General features: G+C 42.5%; 1 protein-coding gene across 1 annotated transcript in view; it reads left to right on the top strand.

Annotated features, from left to right (window-relative positions):
- Window positions 1-26,092, top strand: part of LOC117898331 — a 41,551-nt gene extending 15,459 nt beyond the window's left edge. The window contains exons 3-7 of the mRNA XM_034807654.1: window positions 12,249-12,402; window positions 18,025-18,233; window positions 24,971-25,104; window positions 25,401-25,677; window positions 25,740-26,092. Of these exons, the coding sequence (XP_034663545.1) occupies window positions 12,249-12,402; window positions 18,025-18,233; window positions 24,971-25,104; window positions 25,401-25,677; window positions 25,740-25,804 (839 nt within the window). The 3' untranslated portion in view covers window positions 25,805-26,092. The remainder of the gene's footprint in view (window positions 1-12,248; window positions 12,403-18,024; window positions 18,234-24,970; window positions 25,105-25,400; window positions 25,678-25,739) is intronic.
- The last annotated feature ends 241 nt before the right edge of the window (window positions 26,093-26,333 follow it).

Here is a 26,333-nt window from a genome sequence, read left to right as displayed (position 1 = left end):
TTAAAAGCAAGAAAAGCTGCTCTAAAGACAAATATAAATTTACTTTCTTGTTGAACAATTAAGTGCACTTTTTCCTGATTTAATTCAAAGATTTATTCAGCAGATTCGAGATTATGAGACCCATTTCAAAAGTATTTTTTTTAAATAAATAATTTCTTAAGCGAGAAAACCTTCTCTAAAAATTCTAAGCAACTATTTTGCTTATTGATAAATTTACTAGATTTTTGCATATTTAAATTCCAAGATTTATTCAACAAATAAGAGCTTAAGAGCCTTAAATAATCTGCATTTGCTGGCCTGCCTGTGTCAATAATTATCCCGCTGCAATAACAAATTTAACACTAATAATTCTCAGCCCTATAAAATAACCCATAGACCTCGAGAGGGAGGTTTCTTTTTGTTAAATTCCCTCAGTTGTTGCCTGTGCTAAATCATTGTTACACGCCGCTCCGCTTAAAGTTGATCCTTTCCATTTATCAATGGCAGGCGCTGCGCTCCTTGGCAGCGCTCCTCGCTCCTCGCTCTCTCTCTCTCTCTCTCTCTCTCTGAAATATGATTTATGTGTCCCGGGGCACTTGACTACTCAGAGGGGGGCGGGGCACACCCCGCTTGAACTGTCGAAAGTTGTAAGTGTTGCCAAAGCAGCTTTTCTGTTGCTGCTAAACGAAATCGAAATCGAAATCGAATGCCATCCTAATGGCCGTTGGGCAGACAACGCGCATAATTTTACACGCAGACAAACGGCCGGATGGATGGATGGATAGACGGCTCGACTGGGCTCGGTTCGGCTCGTTTGTCTGCCAGCCCCCCCTCTCTATTAGCCGGCATGAAAGAAAATTTGAAATTATAATTCCGTCCGGCTAGGCGGCAAACTTCTGCTGCTGCCCCAACGTCTGGCGTGGCTCAGTTGGCGCCGACCCATAAATATAAATTTGATTTTTTTATGCGAACTCTGATATGTGAGAAACACCAACACCAACACCAACACTTTGGCAAACTTTTTGCTTTGGATCATGTTACAGCTGTCAAAACTAACACAAAAACTACATCCGACATGCGAGCTCCGCTTTAGACGGCTTCAAATGCCTCACAAGTTTCATTTGCATCATTTCGATTTGCATTATTGGTCCATAAAATGTGTCCAAAACTTTGGCCGTAAAATCAAATCGTTTAATTCAAAAAGTCGTTAATTTTATTTCTCGCTCGCTTAAAGGCAATAAAAAAACAGAGAGGGAGAAAGAATGATTGTTCCAACGCCTTCGCTCTTAAAGTGAAATAGTGGGACATTTATTTGCATTAAATCTTGCTAAATGAATGGAATGCGCCGCACAGAAAATATATAAAATATCTAGAGAGGTAATTATGTTTTTATTTATGGACTAGCTGGGTGGTGAAACTACGAAAAATAATCTTGTGAGCGATCGGTCCACGAATTTTTGAGACGAAAAACTAATGGTTATTATTTTAAAATTATTTTTAGTTATTTTTAAGCCCCTTTGCAGCCTCGAATTTCGCTTTTTCCTATGGCAAAACCTTTAATATATTATTTTATTATATTTTATTATTTTGGAACATTCTCTGCTGCGGAATAATGTTCTTAGGAATTTTTTAAATAAATTTATTTATATAGCTAATTTTATCTTTTTATATAATTTTAAGAATTTCTCAACCCATCAAAGCACTCTCTGCACTGAAATTTCTTTCCCAGCCCACGCCCAATAGTTACCCGCTTCATGATGCTTTCAATTCTAATTTTTGGTCCGCCGGACACTGGCATAACGCATTCCGGCCAGCAACCACTCTCAGGCGCCCAATCTCACTTGACTCCTTGCACGTCAATAGCTGTGAATTTTGATTATGTGCCAGCGTCTGTCTGCCGTTGACAGTGATTTGCGTTTGGCAAAAACTTTTGCACCATTTCGCCGCAAGTAGGAGAAAAATGTCAGAAAAATGCTCGGCCCATATGTACGTTTGAATGTTTGAGGAGATCGTGAGAGCTGCTGCTGTGCCCGGGTAGATGGAAAGCGGCTATCCAAAACCGGAGAATGGCAAAAACTTTTTCATTACGCAATTTTTGCGCTTCGTCTGCTTATGTACGCACCTCAATGGTTCTAGTTTTTTTTGTATCCCCCAGGAGCAGGAGCAGCAGGAGCAGGAGTGGGAGCAGGAGCGGTACCTATGGCAGTGCCAGTGCAGGCCATGGTGAGGGACGTTTTTATCAAAATCACACTCATATATCCCAGAGCTTTTGCTTAAAAAACTTTTCTAATTCCATTAACGTTACGCACATGCTCTGCCTCTGCCTCTGCTCTCTTTCCACCTCTCTCTCTTCCTTCTGGCTGCTGAAGTTTTGTGGCCTTGGACAGGCTGAAGCAACTGTAGATTTTGCGTGACTTTTCAGTTTCCCGAAGACCGTCCTGCCCCGCCCCGCAATAATCAAGGCTGGCGGGCTGTAATGAGCTCTAGTTGGGTGCAGATTTTTCGAGCACATTCCCCGCTCCCTCCCACCCCTCTTTGCCAGTCACTTTCAGGCCTGCGGGCAGTCCGAGACTTTTTTTTGTATTTTTCTCAAATTTTGTTACAAAATTTAAATACCATTTTTTTGCCCAACTTTCTTGCCATGGCAGGGGGGGGGGGGGGCTGTTTGACTTAATTTTTGTTAATAATTATTTTGGCATTTTCGGGCAAGATTCCTTGCGGTTGTTGTTGGCTCTCTCCCTTTGGGTTGCCTTGACGAGGCGCAGCGGCAGAGGAGGGATCACAGTTAATTAGTTTGTAATTATTATAAATTGAGGATGAATGCTTGTGGCAAGTTTAATTGGATATTTGATGTTTTTAAATTACGCAAAAATGAGCGTGAAATATTAGCAGGAGCTGTCGCTGCCACTGCCACAGAAGGAGACCGTGCCACAGAGAGACTGTGCCGCCTCTGAGCCTGGATTCTACCCCGAAGTAAATTAATTTTTAATGCCTTGGCTTTGTCACTGGCCAGGCGGGGTGTGGAGCCAAAGCAGCTGCTGCCCCAGCCCCATGCTGCCTGCTGCCTGCTGCTTGTGTCATCGACCGCGCTGTGTCACACGTGCCACGCCCACACCACGAGCTAGAGGCGCAGTAGATTTTAGTTGGAGTGTAGCTGGAGCTGGGAGTTGGCTGCAGCAATTAATCATAATCTCGTGTAGTTGCGGCGCCACGTACCCAGTCCTAGGACCTAGAGCAGCAGCAGCGGCAGCAGCAGCAGTCTTTCACGGAAGCAAACAATAAATTGTCGAGCCGCCGCCGGGCCGCGCGGCAGTCTTGAGGCAGTCATAACTTTGAATCAAGAAAGTGCCACACGTAGCCGGGAAACCCGCACTCCACGCCGCGCCACACCCCACACTCCCCTCTGGAGCTTGGAAAATATGTTTAAATTTTACTTTGCTTGCTCTGCCCCCAATCCTGTTATTGTATTATCATTTTCCCCCCCTGCCACGTACATTTGTAATAATTTAGCATGAAATATGCTCCGCACAATAGGAGCGGGGCGGTGGGCGCTGATAAACTAGATTCCCTTTAAGTGTCCTTCCCCCAACTGGTAATGCAATGAGCTGCTCCTTCGATTTCTTCCACAGCAGTTGGCTGATAGTTCTTTAAATGTGTGACCCTTGACCACTGTTGTGTCCGAGGGAGCTTGTGCCGTCCCCTCAGTACGCATCTCTGTATGCAAAATGTACACAAAACTCGTTGCAAAAACTTCTGCAACTTCTGGTGTTTGTTTTATTGCCAATGATAAATACAATTGTTTGTGTTGTCCCTGCTGTCCCTGCTCCCAGAGTCCATTTCCATCTTTGCATGGTCCCAGTCCCAGTGCCTGGCCCTGCCCCTGTGCCTGTCTCTATGCCTGTCCCCTTTCCACTTCCCTCTTTCTGCCTTCTTTGGCTGACCCCAAATTGATTCTATTGGCTTGTGTTGCGATAAGGTCACAAAGTTAATGTAAATGTTGTGGCCCTCTGAGTTGAGACAGTTTGCTGGGGGTTTTCGGCATTCCAAATTAAAACTTTCAGCTCCCATATTCCTTTTGATGTGGCCCAGGGTCTTGTGATCAAAGTAAACCAACGCCAGGGAGTTGATCTATGCGGAGATATGGGAAAACTCAGTTGCACATGAGAACGAAGGAACAAGTTGACAATGGACAATGCTGGGCGAGGGCTCAGCTCACATACGAGGCTCGCTGGGTTGGTGGTTTTTAGTATGGGAAGAGTTATGGCAAATTTATCAGAAATTTAATATGTTGATAATATAAATGGTAGCTCCATGGCTCTATTTACTAGACGTAAGACATACCGACGCATAATTGTACTTCCCTGTATGGGAGTGCTAATTCGCTGTGAAAATTGCCCATAAGCAAATGGATACATGTGAAAATACCAAAGACAATATCCAAAATGTTATTTTTTAACTGTTTTGGGCTAAGAAAATTATGTTTCCAATTTATTACAATATTCTACGGAAAAATTAAACCTATATATTTATTGTATTAAATTTTCGAGAGCATTTGGGGATTAGAACAGTTGAAAACCACAACAAAAAAATATTATATGGCAACTGAAAGCTTTTTGTCACTCCCAAGTGCTTGGCGGATGTCAAAACTTAAAAGTTAAACTAACTATAAACATTCGCTAATAATCTTCCATAGGAAAAATCAGGCCATAATACTCTTATTCCGAACCAATATCCCCGGTACCAGCAGTCAATTACGATCAAGTTTCTCTTATCCCTCTCCTTATAATTTCCGCATAAGACCTTAATCTTTCCCCCATGTACTTATCCCTCTGTGAGAGAGCGAAGTTAAATTTAAAGAGTTAATTTCATCTCCACCACAAAAGGCACTGACGGAGGGCTGGGAGGACTGGGATGAGCTGCGGCAAGTAACTGAACTGACAGCGCAATGCCGTGTCGATGTCGAACGCATCCATTCTCCATTCAATCTGCCCCCCGGAACCGCCATACTTCCCCCTAACGTAACATTAAAAGCAATGCCGCCCCTCCCCCCCACCAACCAACCACTCTCTGTCGCTGTCTCTGTCTCCGACTCTGCGTCTGTCTCTTTCTGTTGGCTTACCAAAAGTTTGTGCCGTAACATGAAAAACTTCGATAAATTCACAGTTGAAACAATTACCATGAATTTTATCAAAAATGATACGCGCTGTTCGTATCCGACCATGCAGCAACAATATTTTTTAATGCACTTTGGGGAAAAGGATGCCGGGGAGCCACAGAGGCACTGGCAGTGGCAGAGGCAGATGCAGAGGCAGACACAGACGCTGTGGCAGCTGCGTAGATAGGGATCGGAAAGAGAAAGAAATGCGGGAGAGCCAGCCCAGCCCAGGAACAGAATGCCAACAGAATTCACTTCGGCTGACAGATGGACCAGGAGCCAGCGTGAACTTTTTGGTATGCTGCCGGAATCCTCCTGCTGCCGCTCCTCCCGCTGCTCCTTCGAGTCTGCCCCCTGGTAAAATGTAAGCGCAAAATTGCTTGCGAAAACTTTCTCAACTTTTCAGCTAATATTTGACTTTGGCAAAATAAGCAGACGATGTGGAAAAAACAAACGCAACGCGCGACGACATTGCATCGAATGGGAATGTACGTATATAAAATATCCATATATATTTTCCTCAACGGCGGACGACATTTGCGCTGATCAGACAGCAGCATATGCAACGCGGCATGCCAACACGCCAATACCCATACATTTCTCAGACATTTATGGGGAAAAAAATCACAGAGAAAATATATATAAACATCCCACTGACAGCCAGCCAGCGCAGCGCTTTCCTCTGCAAAACTTTTCGCCTTAAACGCCGCAATTGAAAATTAACATTGAAATTGATATTGGCCCAGAGGCGAACGGGGCAAAACGGGGCGAAAAACGGCGTGCACCGTCGGCCAGTACAACTTTAATGGCTGTCAATTGCAGGCGAAGTGTGCAAAGTTTTTCTTTTTCTCTCTTTCTTTTTTCTGTATCAAATTTGTGTAAACTTAATATTTTGTTATTAGTTTGTGAAAAGTGTCCAATGGTGTGCTCCTACCACCCCCCAGCCACCGGCTGAAAACTCAAATAGATTTTGAGTAGCTTTTCAGTTTGACTCGACGTTAAATGAGAAAAGTTTCCTCGAGTGTTTGTTGCACTTTTTCGTGTAAGTTGGCTGCCGCTGCCGTCAGGTGAAGTGTCCTGGCCAAGGGCTCTCCTCCTGCTCTCCCGTTAATGATCTTTTGGCCAACAGTTTAGCTTCGCTTTAAGTTACTTTTGCTCTCTCTTTTTCTGTGCCACTGGCCGGAAAAAAACTTCCAATTAGCACAACAAAAATATGCGAATTGTGAGAAATTCCAAAGTTATGAGCTGGCCTCCTCGATTCTTCTGCAGGCACTCAAGGGGCCCCGCCACAACTTCTGCAATTGGCACAGTTTTGCCAGCGGGCCTTTGCCCAGTTTATAGGCCAGATCGCAGTTCAGTTTACTAATTTTCAGTTGTGGAACTTTGCCCACAATAAATAAACCTCAGAGTCTGCAGAGACTGAAGAACCAACAGCGGCAGCAGCAGCAAACCCAAACTATGAGACGTGGGAAATCTGTGAGCGCTGGCAAAAACCACAACGAAAAAAACAAGGGAAAACAGCTGCGAAAAAAAGCAAAGAAACGGAGCTAAAATTAAGGGCAAACAAAAAAGGGAAACGACGCTGGGAGTCGAGGGCATATTGTATTGAGAGTTCGCTTTTAATTAAAAGCGAAAGGAACGCAAAGAATGACGGCGGTAGATTGGTAGAGAGAGAGCGAAAGAGAGAGCGAGACTGCAGGCACAGAATTTATAAAAATGATTAAAAAAGTTGCAAATGCTCGACGCCAGAGCCAACAATCACAAAAATTGCACAGGGGCGCAAATACATTTTAGCAACAAAAAAAAAAAAAAAAATAAAAAATAAAAAAAACACAAATACATTTACAAAATATATAAAAAAAAAAATAAATTTACAAAAAAAAACAGAAAGAACAAAAATAAATTTGAAAAATTAAAAAAAACAAAAAAATTTGCCAGACAGCAGCAGAAAATGAAGAAAATGGAGAGAAAAACGAGAAAGAAAAAGTAGAATCAACGAAACAAGAGCATAAACAATGCATGGCGGGAATACATATTTCCATTGCGTATACGCCACGTAATAAATAAAACAGAAAGTGCGATCGGGAGGGGAGGAGTCCGTTGCCTTCCTTTTCCTTGCTGCTACTTCAGCCCTTGCCTGGCTGCTGCTGCTGCTGCTTCGGGGTTAGTGGCAAACAGTTTCCAACAGAATGGTTTTCTATCCAACGACTCGGGCTGTATTTGCCAAGGATCTGGGTATCCTTTTGCGGAGTTTACTGCTCCTCCTTCTCCTGCATTCGTAATCATCATCATCATCGTCGTCATCTGCATTCAACTTTCAGCTCGTTTGTGCCAGTTTTGCTCGTTTACAGGCTTTTACCTGGGAAACTATTACCGGAGCAGGAGCCAGAGTCAGTGGGTCGATGCGATACCTTCAGCCATCATCAGTGCCAGTGGAGTGTCCTTCAGCCGCAATCAAGTGTCGACTGCCAACTGCAACGAGCAACTGCAGCTGCAGCTTCAGCTTCAAGATAGTTGCTCATCTGATCACATACTTATTTATTCGCAATTTATGCATAATTTTAACAACGTTTCGTAACGCTTTAATCAGCAAAAGTTCACTCGAGCCCCAGAACATGCAACAATCGAAGGCAGTGCCAAAAGACTGCCACAAAGTAATCCATCAACGGACCCCACACAATCCTCTGGTGCATAAAACTGTCAAGAACTAACACAGAATCCCCAGGCCCAACATATAACCCAGCGAAAAACACTTTGCCATCCGATACACACACAAAATGTTAAAGTTTCATTTCAAGAACTATCCGGGGAGGCAGAGCCCAAATAGCAAAAAAAAAAGATGATGAATCTTTTGTTGTTTCCCGACTCCGCAAGCCACTAAAAATGTTAACTAAAATACGGGCTAGAGATGTGCATGTGTGTGTGTGGCCCAGACAAAAGGGAAAGTGCTTTTCCCCCAAGCAGCATGTAGCGCAGATGAAATGTGCTCCACATACATGGGCTCCAGCTCCAGCAATATTCTAGTCGAGCAACAACCAAACAAAAAATGATGATGGAAATGCGGAGCAGCTGAGTAACGGGGGCAAGCCGACAGGGAGCTGGGAGCAGAGGGCACATAGACCAGAGTGCCGCATTGACAAGCAGCAAAAAAAAAATAGTGCTGGAGCAGAGAGCATAAAACTAACAAGAAAATTCCAAGAATGCATTCCATTCAGGGCGTAACGAATCGTGTAACTGTACTCCCTCTCTCTCTCTCTCTCTCTCTCTCTGGTTATTTTTGCTTCTCATTTTGCTTGAAAATTATGACTAGGAGTGGGAGTGCGGAGTGCGGAGTGTTACGAGTCTTATGCGGAACTGTCGAAACTGCTGAAATTTGAATTGACATAAGGAAATGTCTCTAATGCTACGTAGTTAGCGATAAAAACAAACATAAACCTGGGAACTAACATTTTTCAATGGTAAATTGTGCTGGAAAAGTGCATGGAGCTCTGCTGGGGAATTTAAAGTGTGACTCAATATTTGAGACGCGACTGTAGGGCGGGTCTTCTTAAAGTAAACTTTGACACGAATTTGTTGGGCATTGCAGAATCTTTACGATCTTATTCTGCTTTATGGAAATTCTTATAATTATTTAAGGTTTCAAAACTGCCTGAAAAGTAGAACCCATTTCTAGTTCTATAATTTATCTACCAATAAAACAAAACAAATATTTGTTTTCTCTTTTTCCTACATTAATTTCTATCCCCATTGAAAGCTGAGCAAAACCCGCCTTCAAGGTGATTGTTCCTTTGGTTTTGTGACGGACACGCGCTGTCCCTAATGTCCTACCGCCTGCCACTCGATTGGCGACACACTCACTGAATTAATGCCTCAACGCCCCAACAGACAAGGCAAAAAACTGTACCACATGTCAATGTCAACGGCGATGACAAAGATAAATTCACCTTAGGCACAGCAGCACAGCAGCACAGCGGTATCCATACATACATATATCCGAGTATATCTTTGAGTTTGGATGGCCAGTGATTGCCATTAAAATTTAAATTAGCAAATTGTCGTTTTTGGGTCGACATTTTCGTACAGTTCAAATTATTTTCTCGAATTTAATGCGCCGTTAAGCGGAGGCGCCCAAATGGCACCGGATTCCCGTACGACAATCAACTAAATTCAAAGCAAATTGTCCGCACAATAGTCACCAGGGCAAGGACCAACCCTAGACCAGAACCAGAATAGCACTGCCATCATGATTGTCCTCGAGAGAGAGAGAGGACAGGGGGCGAGGGGAGTAGGTCCAAATGCCTCATTATTTTGCGCTCGAGAAATTTCTGTCTCGTCACTAATTCATCATTGTTTCGGCACATTAAATCCTTGAACGTCAACGCATTCATTATCTCATCGCATGTGGGGCTGGGAGGGTCGGACTGAGAGCTGGAATATGGAAAATGCTTTTGGCCAACTCATCGCTCGACTCACATGGCCAGCTTGTCTGTCGTCGGCCGTCGCCAGGGCATGCTTGAGTGATATTAACTGACCGACAATCAGTCAAGGGCAACTGAAGCGGCGGCAACGGCGACGACAGTCAAGACATAAGAAGCCGAAACAAGCCCACACGAGTTTGGCTGTTTGAGAGAGGCTTAGGCCAGATTTGTGGCAAGGAACATTCTTGTGGCTGGAACTGGGACTGGGACTGGTGTAGGGACTGGTGCTGCCCCGAAGCTGACCCTGAATGGCCATCGTCATGTGGCCAGCAAATCCTTTATAATTTCCCCTCTCATAGCAGGGTACTTCTGCCACCCCTTGGGGCATGTGTGTGTGTGTGTGTGTGCTTAGCCTCTTAATTGCTTTCCAAGCTAATCGAATTTTTTGCCCCGTCATTATGAGTAATGTGTCTGGGATGCGTGGCGTGGCACATGCAGCAATTTGTCGAGAAGATTGCGCCGTTTGGCAAATTGCTTAAAGCTCAACCCAATTGAAACTAGTCGTACATAACCCCCGGGATAATAATACAAACAAAATAACAATGTAAACATGAATAACAGACACAGTAAATGGCTGGACTAAAACAGCAAAAAATGCGCTTAAACAATCTACAGCAAACCGAAACATACTCGTAATCGCACATGTCATCTGGTCTTTATTTTTCCGGCAAACAAAACATCATTACAATTGGCTGAAAAACAGCGACCAAAAAAACGGTTTACAGGTTACAGATTAAACAACAAATAAATGGCACTGTGGGAGCATTTTAAATGGCGAAAGACAAATGCTCTTGTAGGGAGAATTTTTAATAAATTTGGAGGAATTTATTTTCAATAAAAACATGGAACTTCGATCGAAGCTAAACGGAATATGGGAGTTGATAAATTATATAAAATATTTATCGGATCTTTCAGACATTTAATTATAATATTTTGAAGGACTTTTCTGTCGAGTTTTCTGGAAATTATTGCCACTTAAGTCTCCATTAAAGAATTTCCTCCAACGATTCTAAACATTTCTATTAAAAACATCAAAATCTATCACAATTTTAGCTCCAACTTCCTCCTTCCCTCTGGCTTTATTCAATGCGTCAAAGAACAGTTACTAATGCCAACATTAGTCATCGTTTGCTCATTCCCCTGGGGCGGACAACCGCCAACGCATAGTTGCCATGCCGCACTCTGCGTGGCAATAACTATTGAGGGGTGGGAGAGACGGTACTGTTGGCGCCACAGCAACAACAACAAGAACCAGAACAAAAAAAAAGTCATATTACAGCGCTAATTTATGTAGCACATAAGTTAATTTCTGTTTGTCTGTTATTTGTTGTAATTAGTCGTCGTTCAAGCCGTTGTCCCAGGGGCCATTAAAACTCGAACCCAGTCCCGGTCCCAGTCCCAGATCCCAGATTCCGGTCCCTGCGTTATCCCGACGGAAATGTGCCCGGGCACATAAACAAACGAAAAACTGTTGCTTCCGCTAGCTGCGTGCAAAAAAAAAAACAACAACAAAAAGAGACAAAAAAGAGAGACGAATGATAGTGGACCGTGAGCGAGATGGCCGTAGTCAGGGCTAATTATTTTGTCGGTCAGCCAAAGTTCATAGTTCACATGGCACAACAGCAGCAGCCACGGCAACCTGAGAGGGACAGACAGAGTGTGAGAGCGAGAGCGAGAGAGCGCGAGAGCGAGACTATACTCGTCCCTGGCCTTGGTCGCCATTCGTCCCCGTCCATTTGTATAATTTTTATTATCAGCCCAAGTAAAATAAACTTAATTAATACGCTCGTGGTGCGACGGGTCCGGCCTTTGATTCATGGCCTGCATTTGCGGCTCCCGGCTTAAATGCAATAATGAATGTGGCGACGCGGAATAAAGTACAAACAAACAAAATAATGCCCAAAGAATGGCCCTGAAGCCTGAAGGCCTGGCGTGTGAGCTCGTAAGCATGGAGTGGAGAGCTGCTTTGAGCCGGGTCAGCCCTTAAAGTCAATGAATTAATGTGGGTAACCTTTTCGGCACGCTCCATGCTGCTGTGGCGGGTCAGAAGGAGGTGCCACAGGGTCACTGTTTTTTTGTGATCACTGTGAATAATGGCTGCAAAAACAACAGCAATAATATGAAGTACGAAATGCATGGAGAGTGGAGAGAGAAAAATATTTACCAAAAATGCTTGGCTTAAAAAATCTTCAAAGTTGGGCAAAGAAATTCAGAAAAATTATGAAATGCTAAGAAATAATTTAAATAAAATTACCAAAAATGTGTGCACCGAATATATATATAATATTATTTATTTAGCATTTATTTGTGTTGAAAATTAAAAGAAGGACATATTAAAAATAGTAAAAAATGTATTAAAAATGTAATAGCAAATGTTCCATAAAGATTTTAAAACATTTTCCCATATATTTGGTTAAAAACTTGCTTTAAAAACATTTTCTGAAACATCCCAGTAAACTTTTCTATCAATATCCTCGAATTGTAATCTGTTCTTCATGCGATGGAGAATCCTGCTGCTCCATGCCTGATTCAATGCCCGCACGCAGAGCCCCCCAACTTAACAACAGCTTTCTGAATAAACCCAATAAATACCAATACCAATGCCAAACTCATGCCCGATCTCGTTTCGTTTCCAGGCTGCCTGCCCGCGGATGGACTGCACCTATCCAGCCTCTCCGTTCCGCGCATTATCGATGTGGCGCAGAAGGCCAAGCTCTTCTGCAGCTACGAAATGGGAAATCGGACACTGAACTCCGTCAAATGGTACAAGGACGGGCTGGAGTTTTTCAGGTGAGGGTCGTAAATAAATACAACAAAAACAAAAAAGGGCAGCGCCATAAAAATATTTTTCGGCGGTATTCAGTTTGAAATAATAAAATGTCACAAATGCTGGGCAAGGGATACCGGCTGGGATTCGGCCGGACTGGAGACTGGAGCCCTGTGCCGGCGCATTCATGCAGATTTTATGGCGCAAATTGAAAACGTCATGAAACTGCAACAGTGCCCGCCACATAGTGTGTGTGTGTGGACCACTCACAGACGCTTGAAAGTGTCGCAACTAATTTAAATGCTTAATTGAAATGGATTTTTATGGGCGCCTGCAATTGCGGCCAGGTGACGCTGCTGCACCCGTTTCGGGGTTACGACCCACCGGGCTGCCGCGCCCAAATATGTGCGAAAGAGCTTTTTATTTAACTGGCTTAATTGTTGCACATTGCCGCATACCCGGACCCGGACCCGGGACCCGGACCCATATCCATGCTCCATCCGCAGCTTAATCGAGCGCAAAATTTTTAACTGGGGCTTCGGCTCTTGGGTATTATAATTTTTTTGTTTGTTTCTTTCGTTTTTGGGTTATTGATTTTAAAGACTCGAACAAATATGCCGACGACAAGAAAATGATGGCAAAAAATTATTATTTATGCCAGATAGCAGAACCATTTAACGGTTTACGGGCTTTCCCAAATGGACTGTCACGCCCCCCAATGACAGCACGCCACCCCGCAGGGCAGAAGGCACGCCCACGCCTACATGCAACATTGTTGCATGTACAATACGTAAATTCAACGCGTTTTGCGACCGCATTCGATTGGCATTCCCAGGCTCAAAATTATTGTTTTTGACATATCTGCTGTGGGGAGTCTTTTAGGCAGGGGCATAGGGTGGGGGGGCGTGGTGGCGTTCGGGGCTGTCTACTCAGTAATTTACTGCCGGAGGCAGTTGGCTTTTATCAATTACGCTTTTGTGTGAACATTTTGATTGTGCGGCCGTCCCTCTCGGCTTCAATTATTTATGTGCATTTGACACTGCGGTTGCTTCCATTGCAGCGAGTACCATCCTAGCGACAAAAAAATAATAAAAACATCACAAAAGGATACACAATTTCCATTGCAGTTTTGAATTTAGTGCGGTTCTCTCTCGGTTCGCTCAGTCTGTTCTCGATGCTCAATTGACTGTTAGCCAACAACTAATCGACTCGTCAATGCATTCGCATTCGCATTCGGATTCAGCATTCAAGAAATGAACAACAATCAAAGTTAATTTTTGCTATGACAATATCTGCGGCTTTCAGCACGAATGCAGAAAGTTGGTTAAGCTTTTTCAACTTCAGCTGGCATGGCATGTCAGTGGTTTACTTTAACTATGCCAGTATTTGCCACAAAAGAAAATTAATTAAATTCGTGAAAATAACGACAAAGACACTGGCTTCATAATACTAATTACCCATTGAACTATTCCTACTGCTTTATCCACAAGAATATCCTACCAAATAAAAGCAAGGAACGAGAAACAAGAAGACACCTAGAAAATAAAATATCGGATACCCAAAATGCGAGCGATCTATGATACATGCAACACTTTTTCATCTGGAATTTGTTCAAAGACAGGATACAAAAAAGCCCCAACAGTGTAGAATTTAATAAATCAATTAATGTAAATTCAAATCAATGATAGAATAAGAATGTAATAATATAATAATAATAGAATACAATAGAAAAGTGTCTGATGTAAGCTCACCTTCAATTTAATTTGAATTGCTTCTGGGATATTCTCTCTTTCGATCTTCTTTTTATGGTTCCAAGTTAAAGAGAAACCCACACAACTGTCATACAAATGTACATATTTCCTCTCTATATAAGGTTCTAGCGGTACACTTCTTTGCCGCTCTTTACTTAGATTTTGGAGGTACATTCGGGTACATTCCACTCGCGCACTTTCACTCGATTTTAATAAAACTCATTTTAGCCGCAACCGCCTGGCTCTCCTTGCCGTCATAATGACCATCCTGCACTCACTTTTCACTCACTTTAGCCGTAACCGCCTGGCTCTCCTTGCCGTCATTATGACCATCGACACTTTCGCTTGCACTTATCACTGAGTGAGACTTTTTTCCGCTCTTTCTTTAGTCATGCGGGACATTTAACTGTTTTTAGTTTGGGCTCACTCTAACACTTCACTCACTTTAGCCGTAACCGCCTGGCTCTCCTTGCCGTCATTAAGACCATCGACACTTTCACTTGCACTTATCACTGAGTGAGACTTTTTTCCGCTCTTTCTTTAGTCATGCGGGACATTTAACTGTTTTTAGTTTGGGCTCACTCTAACACTTCACTCACTTTAGCCGCAACCGCCTGGCTCTCCTTGCCGTCATCATGACCATCGACACTTTCACTTGCACTTATCACTGAGTGAGACTTTTTTCCGCTCTTTCTTTAGTCATGCGGGACATTCAACTGTTTTTAGTTTGGGCTCACTCTAACACTTCACTCACTTTAGCCGCAACCGCCTGGCTCTCCTTGCCGTCATCATGACCATCCTGCACTCACTTTAGCCGTAACCGCCTGGCTCTCCTTGCCGTCATTATGACCATCGACACTTTCACTTGCACTCATCACTGAGTGAGACTTTTTTCCGCTCTTTCTTTAGTCATGCGGGACATTCAACTGTTTTTAGTTTGGGCTCACTCTAACACTTCACTCACTTTAGCCGTAACCGCCTGGCTCTCCTTGCCGTCATTATGACCATCGACACTAACACTTGCACTTTACACTGAGTGAGATTATTATCTTTGCTCTTTCTTAAGTCATCTCACTCTAACACTTCACTCACTTTTCACTCAATGCTGCTTAACCACCATGCTCCCACTCGCTCTCACAGAAAAAAAACTAAAAAAAACACATCACGCCATGCTGGGTTCCGTTATTTTACCTCGTCTTCTTTCCACTGAAATTTGCACTACGAGAAGAGAGCGTGGGAGGCAACGCTAAAACTGCGACGCAATTGCCATTTTTCGGAAATATTTTCGCACAGAATAACAAAAATTAAAATTGATTTCACAATTGTGATCTGTGATCTTGTGAGCTTTTTTTACTTGTGCCTAATTCTCTGGCTCTCCGCCCACCCGGACTTGCACTTTTTTCGTTTATTTCAGCAATTTGCATAAATTTCTGGATTTTTCAACACATTTTACCACTATTTCGGTAGACTTTACTCTTATGCGCTTTCAACACTTATAACACGGGGTTTTTCATAATTATCCGAACTTTTCCACTTTTTTTCCAAGACGAAATTAACAAAAACGCGCCCGCGTCGGTGGCTAAAATTTGACTGACTTCTCCCACTCGAAGTTATTTGAAGAGAGCGGCTTTGCTTCTGCATTGCGTTTGATTGCGAAAACTAGAAGGGTGGAGGAAGATGGGATGAGATCATCAGCATAGAACCGTTGATCCTCTCTTGCTACTGAATATGTGAAGAAATGGCGAGAAGTTGAGAGCGAGAGCACCTTCGTTGAGCGGAGTTTGTATGTATGTACATACATACATATGTACATATGTATGTGCATTGTTTGTGTTTCTGACAAAAGTAAAGGGTAAGATAAGCTTTTATTGTCATTGATTCGGTTGTGAATGCAGTGTCTTTGCAATGCGGTGTGTGAGGGAGATGGCACCATGGTTGGTACAGAAAGATGGACAACAAAGTTGTTTGCTTAGTGCTGCAACGCAATTGACATTTTTCGCGCCTATTCTTTCATTAAAAAAAATTGAAATTATGGTTTTCAGACGCGTGGTTTTTCTTTTAAGCACTTTCCACACTTATCACACGGGTTTTTTCACATATTCACGAACTTTTCCACTATTTGTTAACACTTTTCATCCATCTGAGCCGCTAGCTAAAAATTGACTAGGCGCTCTCTTCCTACGCAAAATCACTAGAAGGTGAACGAACTGTAGTCAAAGAGAGCGGGTTTTGCTGAGCATTGCGTTTGTGTGTGTGTGAGCTCTTTGTTTTGCAAATGCAGAAGATAAAGCGATGAGATCATCAGCATGGAAAAGGCGAGTGATTTGAAGATTTTGTTTACCGTTGGTCCTCTCTTCCTACTGCTTGTGGTGTTACTGCAATGACCAGAAGCGTAATTGAAAACACTATTTTCTTCCACGAATGTTCTAGAAGGGCAGAGGAAGATCGTCAGCATAGAAAAAGCGATCTATATAAAGAGATTTTTACCGTTGGTCCTCTCTTTCTTATTGCTTGTGGTTCAAGTGTAATGACCTGAAGCGGGGATGCAAAATCAAGAGCGGGAGCACCTTTGCTGTGTGGAGCGGTCTTATTCGTTTTTTGGCAATGTATGTTTGTTGTAGCCTGACAATTTTAAGAGCAAAGCTAAGAGAGCACTTTTGATGAGAGTTTGTAAGAGCGGCTACACTTTTGCAATGAGTGTTTGTTGTTGCCTTTGCTAAGTGGATTAACGGAAGAACCAGGATAAGCATCGAAAAAGTCTATTAACTTGAAGAGTTCTTAATTGTATCATCTCTTACCAAACAGTGCAATGGCGTACAGCCCCGGACAAAGTGAAAACGCTTAAGCTCTAAGAGCGCACCCTCGCTGGGATGGTCTAAGAGCGCCTTTTGGGTTTATTCGCTTGTGAGGCTGTGCATTTACACTGTCAGGTGTGAGAGAGATGGGGAGAGCGTTTCGACAATTCGAAGAGAAAAATATCTATGTACCGCAATTACTATATGCAGAAGATTAATCTAAATCATACAAAATATAAACACGCTCAAACCGAATGTTATTGAGTTATTTCATCTAAAATGTATTTCCAAAAATTTGCTAATTACGAACACTCTAAAAAGGGGGGAGTATAATTAAATGGTAAACGAACACCTACATACACATAGGCATGTACATATGGATGTACCTTGTATGTATGCATGTGTGTATATTGCATTGACAAGCGAGACCCAGTCGACAAGTACCCAACTCAATTTCCCTACTCACTCGATCAATATTTAAATATTCCAGACACAAGAGTATTCTATTTCCCTGCGTACCGTACTAGCGCTCAATGGCACATTTGCAATTCGTAACTGTGGAAAAATGGAAAACGATTTTCCCCAAACGCCACGCTAATTGCTGTAATCAAATGCAACATTCGTGCACACACACACAAATATACAAATATATACCAATATTCGAATGAAAGTGCATGTACTCGTACAGTTGGCAATTTGAATTGAATTTGAATTTTATTTGTATTTTGAAGAGGTGGCAACCGTCAGGATTGGGCAGGGGCAGTGGCAGTGGCCGGGAGTGGATCGGCGGCCACAAATTGAAGTGGCGCACAACTGGATGGAAACTGCATAATATTCATAATAAAAATCGACAGCGTGGCACACGAAAGTGGATACAAATCGATGAACGTTTCACTTTGCAACGCGTTGCGGCAACTTTGACGCAAATGCAGAAACGGAAACCAAAAACTCATCCCCCTCTCTCTCTCTCTTTTTTGCATGATTCCCTCATCAATATTTCATGGATTCAGTTTTTGGCGCAGCACTCGAAGCTCAAGCTGCTGCTTGCTCTCTCTCTCTTGCTCTCTCTCACTCACTCACTCGTCTTTGTCTTTTGCAGATATTCGCCGCTAACACCGCCGACAACAAATTGGTTCCCCGTGAAAGGTGTCACCATCGCCGAGGGTTCGTCGCATTGCAATCAATTCATCTGCAACGTGGAGCTGGAGAAGCTCAACATTCATTCGTCCGGCCAGTACCGCTGCGAGGTGTCCGGCGATGCGCCCGAGTTCAAGCTGATCGATCAGACGGCCAATATGACGGTCGGTGGTATGTACAAGCAATCCCCACCCCACTCAATACTCAGTCGTGATCCCGTGAACAGTGGGTGAAAGTTATTTGAAAGTGTGATAAAAATTGCAAAAAATATACAACGTACGCCAATACTTATGTATGTGTGGTCATATTTTCAATACATATATGGAGGTGAAGTAAAGTAAAGTTAGGAGAATGTCGCTCTTCGTCTTGTCTCTCATAATTTTGCGTCGGTGGCTGACTCCCTCGCCGATCGTCTTTTCGCTCGCATCTGAATTCGCCCTCGGTCGTTTTTGCTTTGCGTTCTGCTGAAGCGCATTGAAGCGAATTCGCCCTCCATGATTGGAGTTCGTTATGGAGCGAATTCGCCCGCCATGATTGCAGTTCGCATTGAAGCGATTTCGCCCTCGCTCGTTTTTGCTTTGTCTTGCGATCGCACAACAAATACAGCAGCTAATCCGCCTACAAACAACAGTTAATACACACAATATATTGTTTGCATGACCTTTGCTCCACTGTGAACTTGCGATAAATTTTGTTTTCTGTCTTTGATTTATGTTTTTGCAACACAAAGACAACAAATTATGTGCAATTTTGCAAACACTTAATAAAATTATAAATGGTCTTTGCATGGCCACCGACGGCAGCCATCCAGCCAGCCAGCCAGCAAACTCCTTTCCATTTATCAATGCCACACAGAGTCGAGTGTTTCGGGTGGATTGTGTGGTGTGTGGCAAGGTGAGGAGGTGCGGCAGTAGGTGCCGCCTACGGGTGCCACGGCGCGACCTGGGGGCAGTAGGCAGTTCAAAAGGGCGTCGCATAAATGCTGGAAAATTGTGACACGCGTCAGCCATTTGTATGAGTAATGATTGTTAATAAATCCTGACAACCATCCGTGGCGCCAACTCGCCCTAGTCCCGCCACCCAGTGCGCCATTCCCGTGCCCCTCCAACGTCCCGTTGCGCCACCTGCCGCACCAGTGAACAAATTCAACTCAATTGTGAGTTTTGTACGAATCAATTTATAATCTACAATGCGCGGTCGTTTGGCATTGTCACGTGCTGTGTGTGTGTGTGTGTGTGGGCCTAGACAACAACAACAACAAAAGCAACTGTAGCGGCGGCACAAGCGGAAACAGCAACAAAAAGGGGCAGAGCAACACTGGCAGCGGACACCGAAGATTTGGTTACACTTTTGCAGATATTTATGTGGCATTTTATTAAGATGTAAAAGTGGGATTAAGATCTTCTCTTTTGATGGATTGAATCACGATTTTGTCTTCGCTTTATGGGTTCTTGGGGGAGGAGTTTAAAAATATATTAATTATAAAAAAATTTAAAACAAATTTGGATATTTGCCTATTTGCCATGAATATCCAAATATTTGCGATAAGAACTTGACAATACAGCCATCAACAATGTGGACTGAGAAATGTAGAAAATGTGCAGCAAAATATTAATATCTGCATCGAGTCTTTGGACAAACCTTAGAACAGAATCAAAGCCGTTTGCATGTTAACTTAAATGAATAAAGATTAAGAACCTTAATTTAGGTAATTATATTTGTACACTTTTATGGCTTAAGATTTCGTTTAAAACCAAGCCGCTCCGGTCATGAACAGATCCATAAATTTTATCAGATATTTTTTTGCAACTCTCGCCGATACCCGCAAAATATTGATTTAAAAGTTCTAAACAAAATTCTGTTGAAAAATTAGTAATTTTATTATCAGTTTCCCCATTCATATTTATTAATATTATTATAATAATTATTATAATTTTTAGTTCAAAGATTTATTTATTTATTTTCTAAGTATTTTTTTTCTTATTCATTTAACTCCCTCCCAAAGTCCTACTACCCTCTGTTAGCGCATCAAAAAAGCGATACCCCAGCCACCCGAGCTTGTGGCCCTTGTAGTGGGGTTTGTTAACGTCAACGCCAAACGCTTTGGCGGATCCACCGCATGCCACCGCAGGGCAGCGAACGCATTGCCCAACCATTTTGATTTCGCTTTGATTGGCAGCGTACATGACGATGATTCTTCAGCGCAGAGAGGCGCACACCCAGAACACAGTCCGCCTCGCTCCGCTCCGCTGTGGTTGATTGCGGCCAGGAGGAGCCTGGCTCTGGCTCCACTTTGAAATTCAAATCAATTGATTTCGCCCCAATGTCATTTGAGGCAAATGGAAATGGCCTGCTTATGTCTTTTGTTTCTAGTTTCAATGCGGCTCGAAATGATTTATTTGTCGCAATTTTGCCGCTCAGCGATTTGTTTTTTCCCGCCCCAAACGGTGGAGATACTGGGACTGTGGCTGGGACTGGATTTGCCGCTGTGTCTAGGCCCCTCTCGATTATGCAACAGAGTTTGTCCTGGGCCTGTGCCCTGTGCTTGGTTGCTTTATTTATTGTTGCTACTTTAAGAGCAGATATTGATTTGCATAATGCGCACTTAGGCATTTGTTTACGCGTAACAATCAAATTTGAATTCGCATTTTCTGTATTTGTATTCTTCGGTATTTAATTGGATGTTTGCTTCACTCCTTGCCTACCATTTGGTCTGTTGTCTGTTGTCTGCCTGCCTATTTGCATGTCAATTTGACTTTTATCTATTCAACGTACACTCAAATAGACAAAGTAATCCCATGCTCAAGTTGCTGGCACTTGTACATGCTAAATCCCAACGGCTAGATTAAGTGGGCGCCTACAGGATGGACTTAGGCAAAACGTGCCAAGGATTTTTCTGCCACCTGAAAAGGTTTTTGCATCCCATCCACTTGCCGTTTATTGTTGGCTTTTATTTATAGCTTTTTGACTCGAGATTTGATTTATTGGCAAAGCGTAGCGGAGGGCACTAATTGCAGTTATGGAAAGGAAAGTGATGGCAGAAACTATTGTCAGGTTGGACGGGGGATTTTAGACACTTTAATGGCTTTGTGGAACTTTGTTTTATATTTTTATTTGCCTTTTAATAGCTATAGAAGTTATAAGAGGTGACAAAAGTCTGCTTTTTTATGTGCAAATAAACAAAATTAAATAAGCAAAAAAAAGCTAAAAGCGGAGGTTTACATTTATTTTTATATATTTCAAAAGAAATAATTTAACTTAGACTTGTGCTAGCTGAGACTATGAAACTTAGCAGTTTTAATTACTAACAATACTCTGAAAATTTATAACCAAGTCTGCCCAGCACAACCCTAAACGGCAGCTTCCACTTTTCGGTGTTAAAAACTGCAATAAAAATCAAAAGACATTGTCAAAAAATTGTTGTAAATTCGCTTCCAAATTCAAAGAAATGTTGCAAACAAATAATCATTTTAACACACATTCAACTCAGCTTCGAACTAAACCCAAAACCTATTTATATAATTTAAACAAAAATAAAATAAAAATGCCATCATCAGTGGCTGCTGCATTTGTGCCTCGTCTGCCAGTGGCCAGTGCATTTTTCATGGTTTTAATTTATATAGTACATAGTTAGATGTACACACAACATGCTCATGCAACGAATAAGCCATACAAAAAATAGCAGCATGCCACGGGGGGGGCCATGCCATGGCATCAAACTTCATCAACGAGCGGAGATAGCGTCAAAGTTTAAAGCCCTCGCCAGAACAATGTGTCCTGTGTCCTGTGTCCCGTGTCCCGTGTCCTGTCTGTGTTCGTGTTCGTGTCCAGGGAGGACAATATGGAAAGGGGCTAGTGTCCCTTTTCTGCTTTTTTCTCTCTCCTTTTTTTGTTTCAATGAAGGCGGCGCTGTTGACAGACCAACAATCAACTTGGGAATTTTGCCACTAAAGTGCCATCGCCAACGTAACCACCTTAAAAACTTTGTCACAACAACGGCGAGCCAACAGTGTGGTGTGTAGTGGAGAGTGCTCTCGATTTTCAAACAGCCATCACCTTGGACTCTTTGATGATGCCCCGACCCCGACCCAACCCGGACCCAACCCGAGCCGGCTTGAGGTCGCCTTCCCAACTTTTTGCCCAGTGCAAATATTTTGTCGCTTAGCTGCGTGCCGTGTGTCATCACACTGATTAACTTTTGTCACAAGTTTTGCCGCTTTGCAGGCAGTACCAAGGGGTCCAGTGCTGCCCCATAAAATGGCGACTGAGCCGCACTTAATTACTTTGCAGATTTTGCCACATTTTTTGGGTACACTTTGTGAAGCATTTTTGCAACGGGTTTGGCGCCAGCTGCTGCTGTCCAGTTTTGGCTTCCCTTTTTCTCTTTTTAAGGTGTCTGCGGGTTTATCGTTTTGAGGTACATCAACACAGCGGGACGGAGTGCCCATAGATACAGCTGGCAGGGTCTCCAGCTGCTGCTTCGTGCCTCATTTGCTGCTTTGTACCTCATCTCCTGCTCCAGTAGTTTGTTGCTTTTCGAATTGTTTAGCATTCCAGTTGGGGCAACATCATTTGATGCCCAAAAAACTGATTTTTTACTTGTTTTTTGGACTGTTTAAGACTTGTTTTTGGACTGATTTAGACTTGAGTTTGGGTATAATTTTTTAATTTTTTTTACCTCTACTCTTTGGACAGATTTTGTCTTTATTTTATCACCGATTTTAGCTAAGTTTTTGAACTGGTTTTACCTTTATAATTGGACTTATTTGTCTTTATTTTTTGGACAGATTTTGTCCTAATTTTTGGACTAGTTTCGACATTATTTTTGAAGTGATTTTGTCTTTATTTTTGGAAAATTTTACCTTCGCTTCTGGGCTGATTTTTTACTTGGTTTTTGCACTCATTTTGCCTTTGTTTTAGCACTGAGTTTTTAGACAGATGAAACCTTTATTTTTGAACTGATTTAACCTTTACGTTTGTACTGATTTTAGCTTAGTTTTTGACGGATTTTATCCTTATTTTTTATAGTTTTTTGCACTGATTTTTACACTTTTTTCTTAAAAAGATTTTGTCTTTATTTTTGGTTCCATTTTATTTTCGTTTTTTGAACAGTTTTTACCTTTGTTTTTGCACTGATTCTTAGCCTTTGTTCTGCACTGATTTTACCCTTGTTTTTGCACCGTGTATTCCCCCCTCCCCAGGTGTTTTCTTTACTCTTCCCTCCGCTGTATATTTTCCCAATCCAATTGTTGTTGTTTCAGCGTGTTTTACTGGTACTTTTGGTGGGTCTTTTTTGGTTTATTTACCCGACTTGATTGCTTTGTTTTCGTGCAAATTTTCATTTCTGTTGCTGCAATGCAAGTCACACAATTCGAGAGGGGGTGGTGCGGAGGGGGGCCAGACCCAACATGGCCGCAATCATCAACTTCAACTCCGTATGGCCGTGTGGCCGTCCGCCTGTAAGTTGTACTTGAAACAGGTCAGAAAACTTTCCACCAAAGTGGTTTGTATTAAGTCAATTAAAAAGTTTATAGTCCTGCTGACTGCCCGACTTTTGATGGCTCCCCCACCCACACCTCACCCCCCCAACTTGCACTGTCTCCCGGCCACAGCTATGCCTTGGGGGGAGGTCCTTAGCATATTTCAGAAAATGTTCAACGGCTGCTGGGGAGTGCTGCGGCAACTGGCATTCATTTACCTCGAATCTGGCAGCTCCGATTCGCTATTGTTGTTCCCCCCACCACTGCCCTCTGTGGTGTGCCAAACCATAAACTAAATTACGTTTGTTTCTGCATCCAACAACAACAGAGAAAAAACTTTATCCACTGGCCAATTATTTGTTAAGATTAATTAACACTTCAAATAAATATTTGGCTGGTGCTGGCGTGTCGGTAATTGTCCAAAAGCTGCCATAGAATATTCACTGTATACAGTGAAACTCCGCACCCACAGCCACTACTAATTGGCGTAAGTTTTCATTCTTCATTTGTAAGCTGAGTTTTTGCCTTCCTCCGCCCCACAAAAGTTTTGTTTCCAAATTTTGCGCAAAACTAAAAACTTTTTTGGGGCGCAACATTATACAATTTTAATGCTTAATGAGAATGCGAAAATGTACGTGCTAGTCGCAGAAACAATGTGACAAAATTTCATTAGTTGAAGCTGGTAAATATGTCCGTGAGAAATTAATTGGCAGTTGGAGTTTTGAGGCGCTCAATACGGGCAGTTGTCAAAGGGTTTAGGCAGTAACTAAATAATTATTATAAATATTATTTGTAGATTTTTAATAGGTAGTAAGTAGCTTAATTTATTAAGCAACGATGCCACTGATGATTTAATGGCTAAAAACAGTATCATGCCATACAAAAAACTGTTTTAAAAAATGTTTAAAGCTGTGGAAAAATTTGCAAAAATTATCAATAAGAGTAAAAAAACATGAAAATTGGAAGAAAATTTCAACTTTGAGTCGCTATATCTTTGGCTAAATGCATTCTATTAATACAAATCAAAAAGTATGTGAAAGGTTGTTCAATTTTCTTCAAAACATTTTATTTTTTGTGTATAGCCACGCAGCAAAATTCTGCGCAAAAATTATAAAAGTCACAGAGACGCGGTTTAGAATTTAACAAAAAAAAACTTTTTGGGCTTATTTTGATTTTAATTCTTAAAAAATATTTTTGTAATAAAATACCAAATTCTAAGTATAAGTAAGTGTTCTAATCATTCAGGACTACATCTTATTTTTTTGTTTTTGGCAAAGTATAAACCAAGAGTTACCATTTGTGGCCCAAAGCACACAAATAATAATTTTAATAATAATATTTTGCTCCACCGAATTCTATTTTCTCTGCGTTTCCACTACCCAACTTAAATATTCTCTGCATTGCTCAATATTCCTCCTCTCCTTGCAGTCCTTCCCAAATTCGATCCATTCATATCGGGCGTGCGACACGCCTACAAATATCACGACACGCTGCTGGCCAACTGCAGCTCGGAATGGTCGAGTCCGGCGGCCAAGCTCATGTGGCACATCAACAACAAAACGGTGAGTGCTGTCGATTCGATCGGAGTTACACATTAGATATGGATATGGGCTATACGTACATATATCTATGCCGACCTCAATTCATATTTGAGCTGCTTGTCAGCGGACCCACCAGCCACCAGCCAGCCTGTCGCATGTCGCCAACGGCCTGGGGTCATGTGTCAGTTGGTCAATGGACATCTAGTCAGAGCTCGCTCTGTTGACACAGAACGAACACTGGCCACACGCCCGTATGTGGCACAATTTGGCTTTAACAACTCTTCGTTGACTTTCCCTTTTGCCTTTCCTGCCTGCAGGCGCCCCAGCACAGCCTGCAGCCACAAATCAATGAGATCACACGCAATGTCGAGGGCTTTCCGCTGTACGCCAGCAACCTGCAGCTGCGCCTGCATCTGGATGACCAGCGGTACATCAGCAAGAGCGAGATGCTGGAGCTGCGCTGCAGCGCGGACATAATGGGTCTGGCCAGTGCACGGCGCGAGAGTCGCGTGCGGACCACCGTGCTGGCGCTCAAGGATGCGGGCAGCAATCAGCGTTACACCGAAAATGGCGCCTGCATTAGCGGCCAACCAGGTGAGGGAGCGAAAGAGAGAGCAGCTGTATTTCCTCTACTAATATGTGTTATCCCTTTGCAGCTTCCTTGGCCGCCTGGCTGCTGGGCCTCGTGCACTTGCTGCGCTGGCAGCGCACTCAGAGTTAGTGGCTCGCCCTCATGAGCGCCCTCTGTGTGTCATAAGCGCCATCTAGGTGTCATCAGTTTCCGAGGGGACTCTGCAGGAGGAGGCGACAAATCAATTGAAGCAGAAAAGTTAACAAGACAGCAAACAAAATGTGTAAATAGTCGAAATTTGGAATTAGTTTAGGGAAACGTGCAGGAAGCTCATCCATTTCCTATAAGTGTAATGCAAAATATTGATGTGCGAGGAGTGTATGTGTGTGTGTAAGCCAAACCCCAAGAAAAACCAACAAGAAAGCGAGAAAAATCGTTGGAAATTCAAAGAAAAAGGGGAGACAAAACTTGAAGGGAAAAATAAATATAAAAAGGAAATAAATATTAAAAAAAAAAAAATATCTCTAAACGTAAAATTTGCTACAATATGTGTATGTATATGTATGTGTATGTGTATGGTATGTACAAGCCAAAACTATTTCAAACACGAAGCAGAATATCAACAAATTTACAACCACATGAATATTTGAGCGCACAGCAACAACAAGAAAAAGAAAAA

This window comes from Drosophila subobscura, chromosome O (genome assembly GCF_008121235.1).
Source record: "Drosophila subobscura isolate 14011-0131.10 chromosome O, UCBerk_Dsub_1.0, whole genome shotgun sequence".
NCBI classification, from domain to species: Eukaryota; Metazoa; Arthropoda; class Insecta; order Diptera; family Drosophilidae; genus Drosophila; species Drosophila subobscura.
Note: the sequence above shows the minus strand (reverse complement) of the source record. Positions and strands in the feature narration are given on the sequence as shown.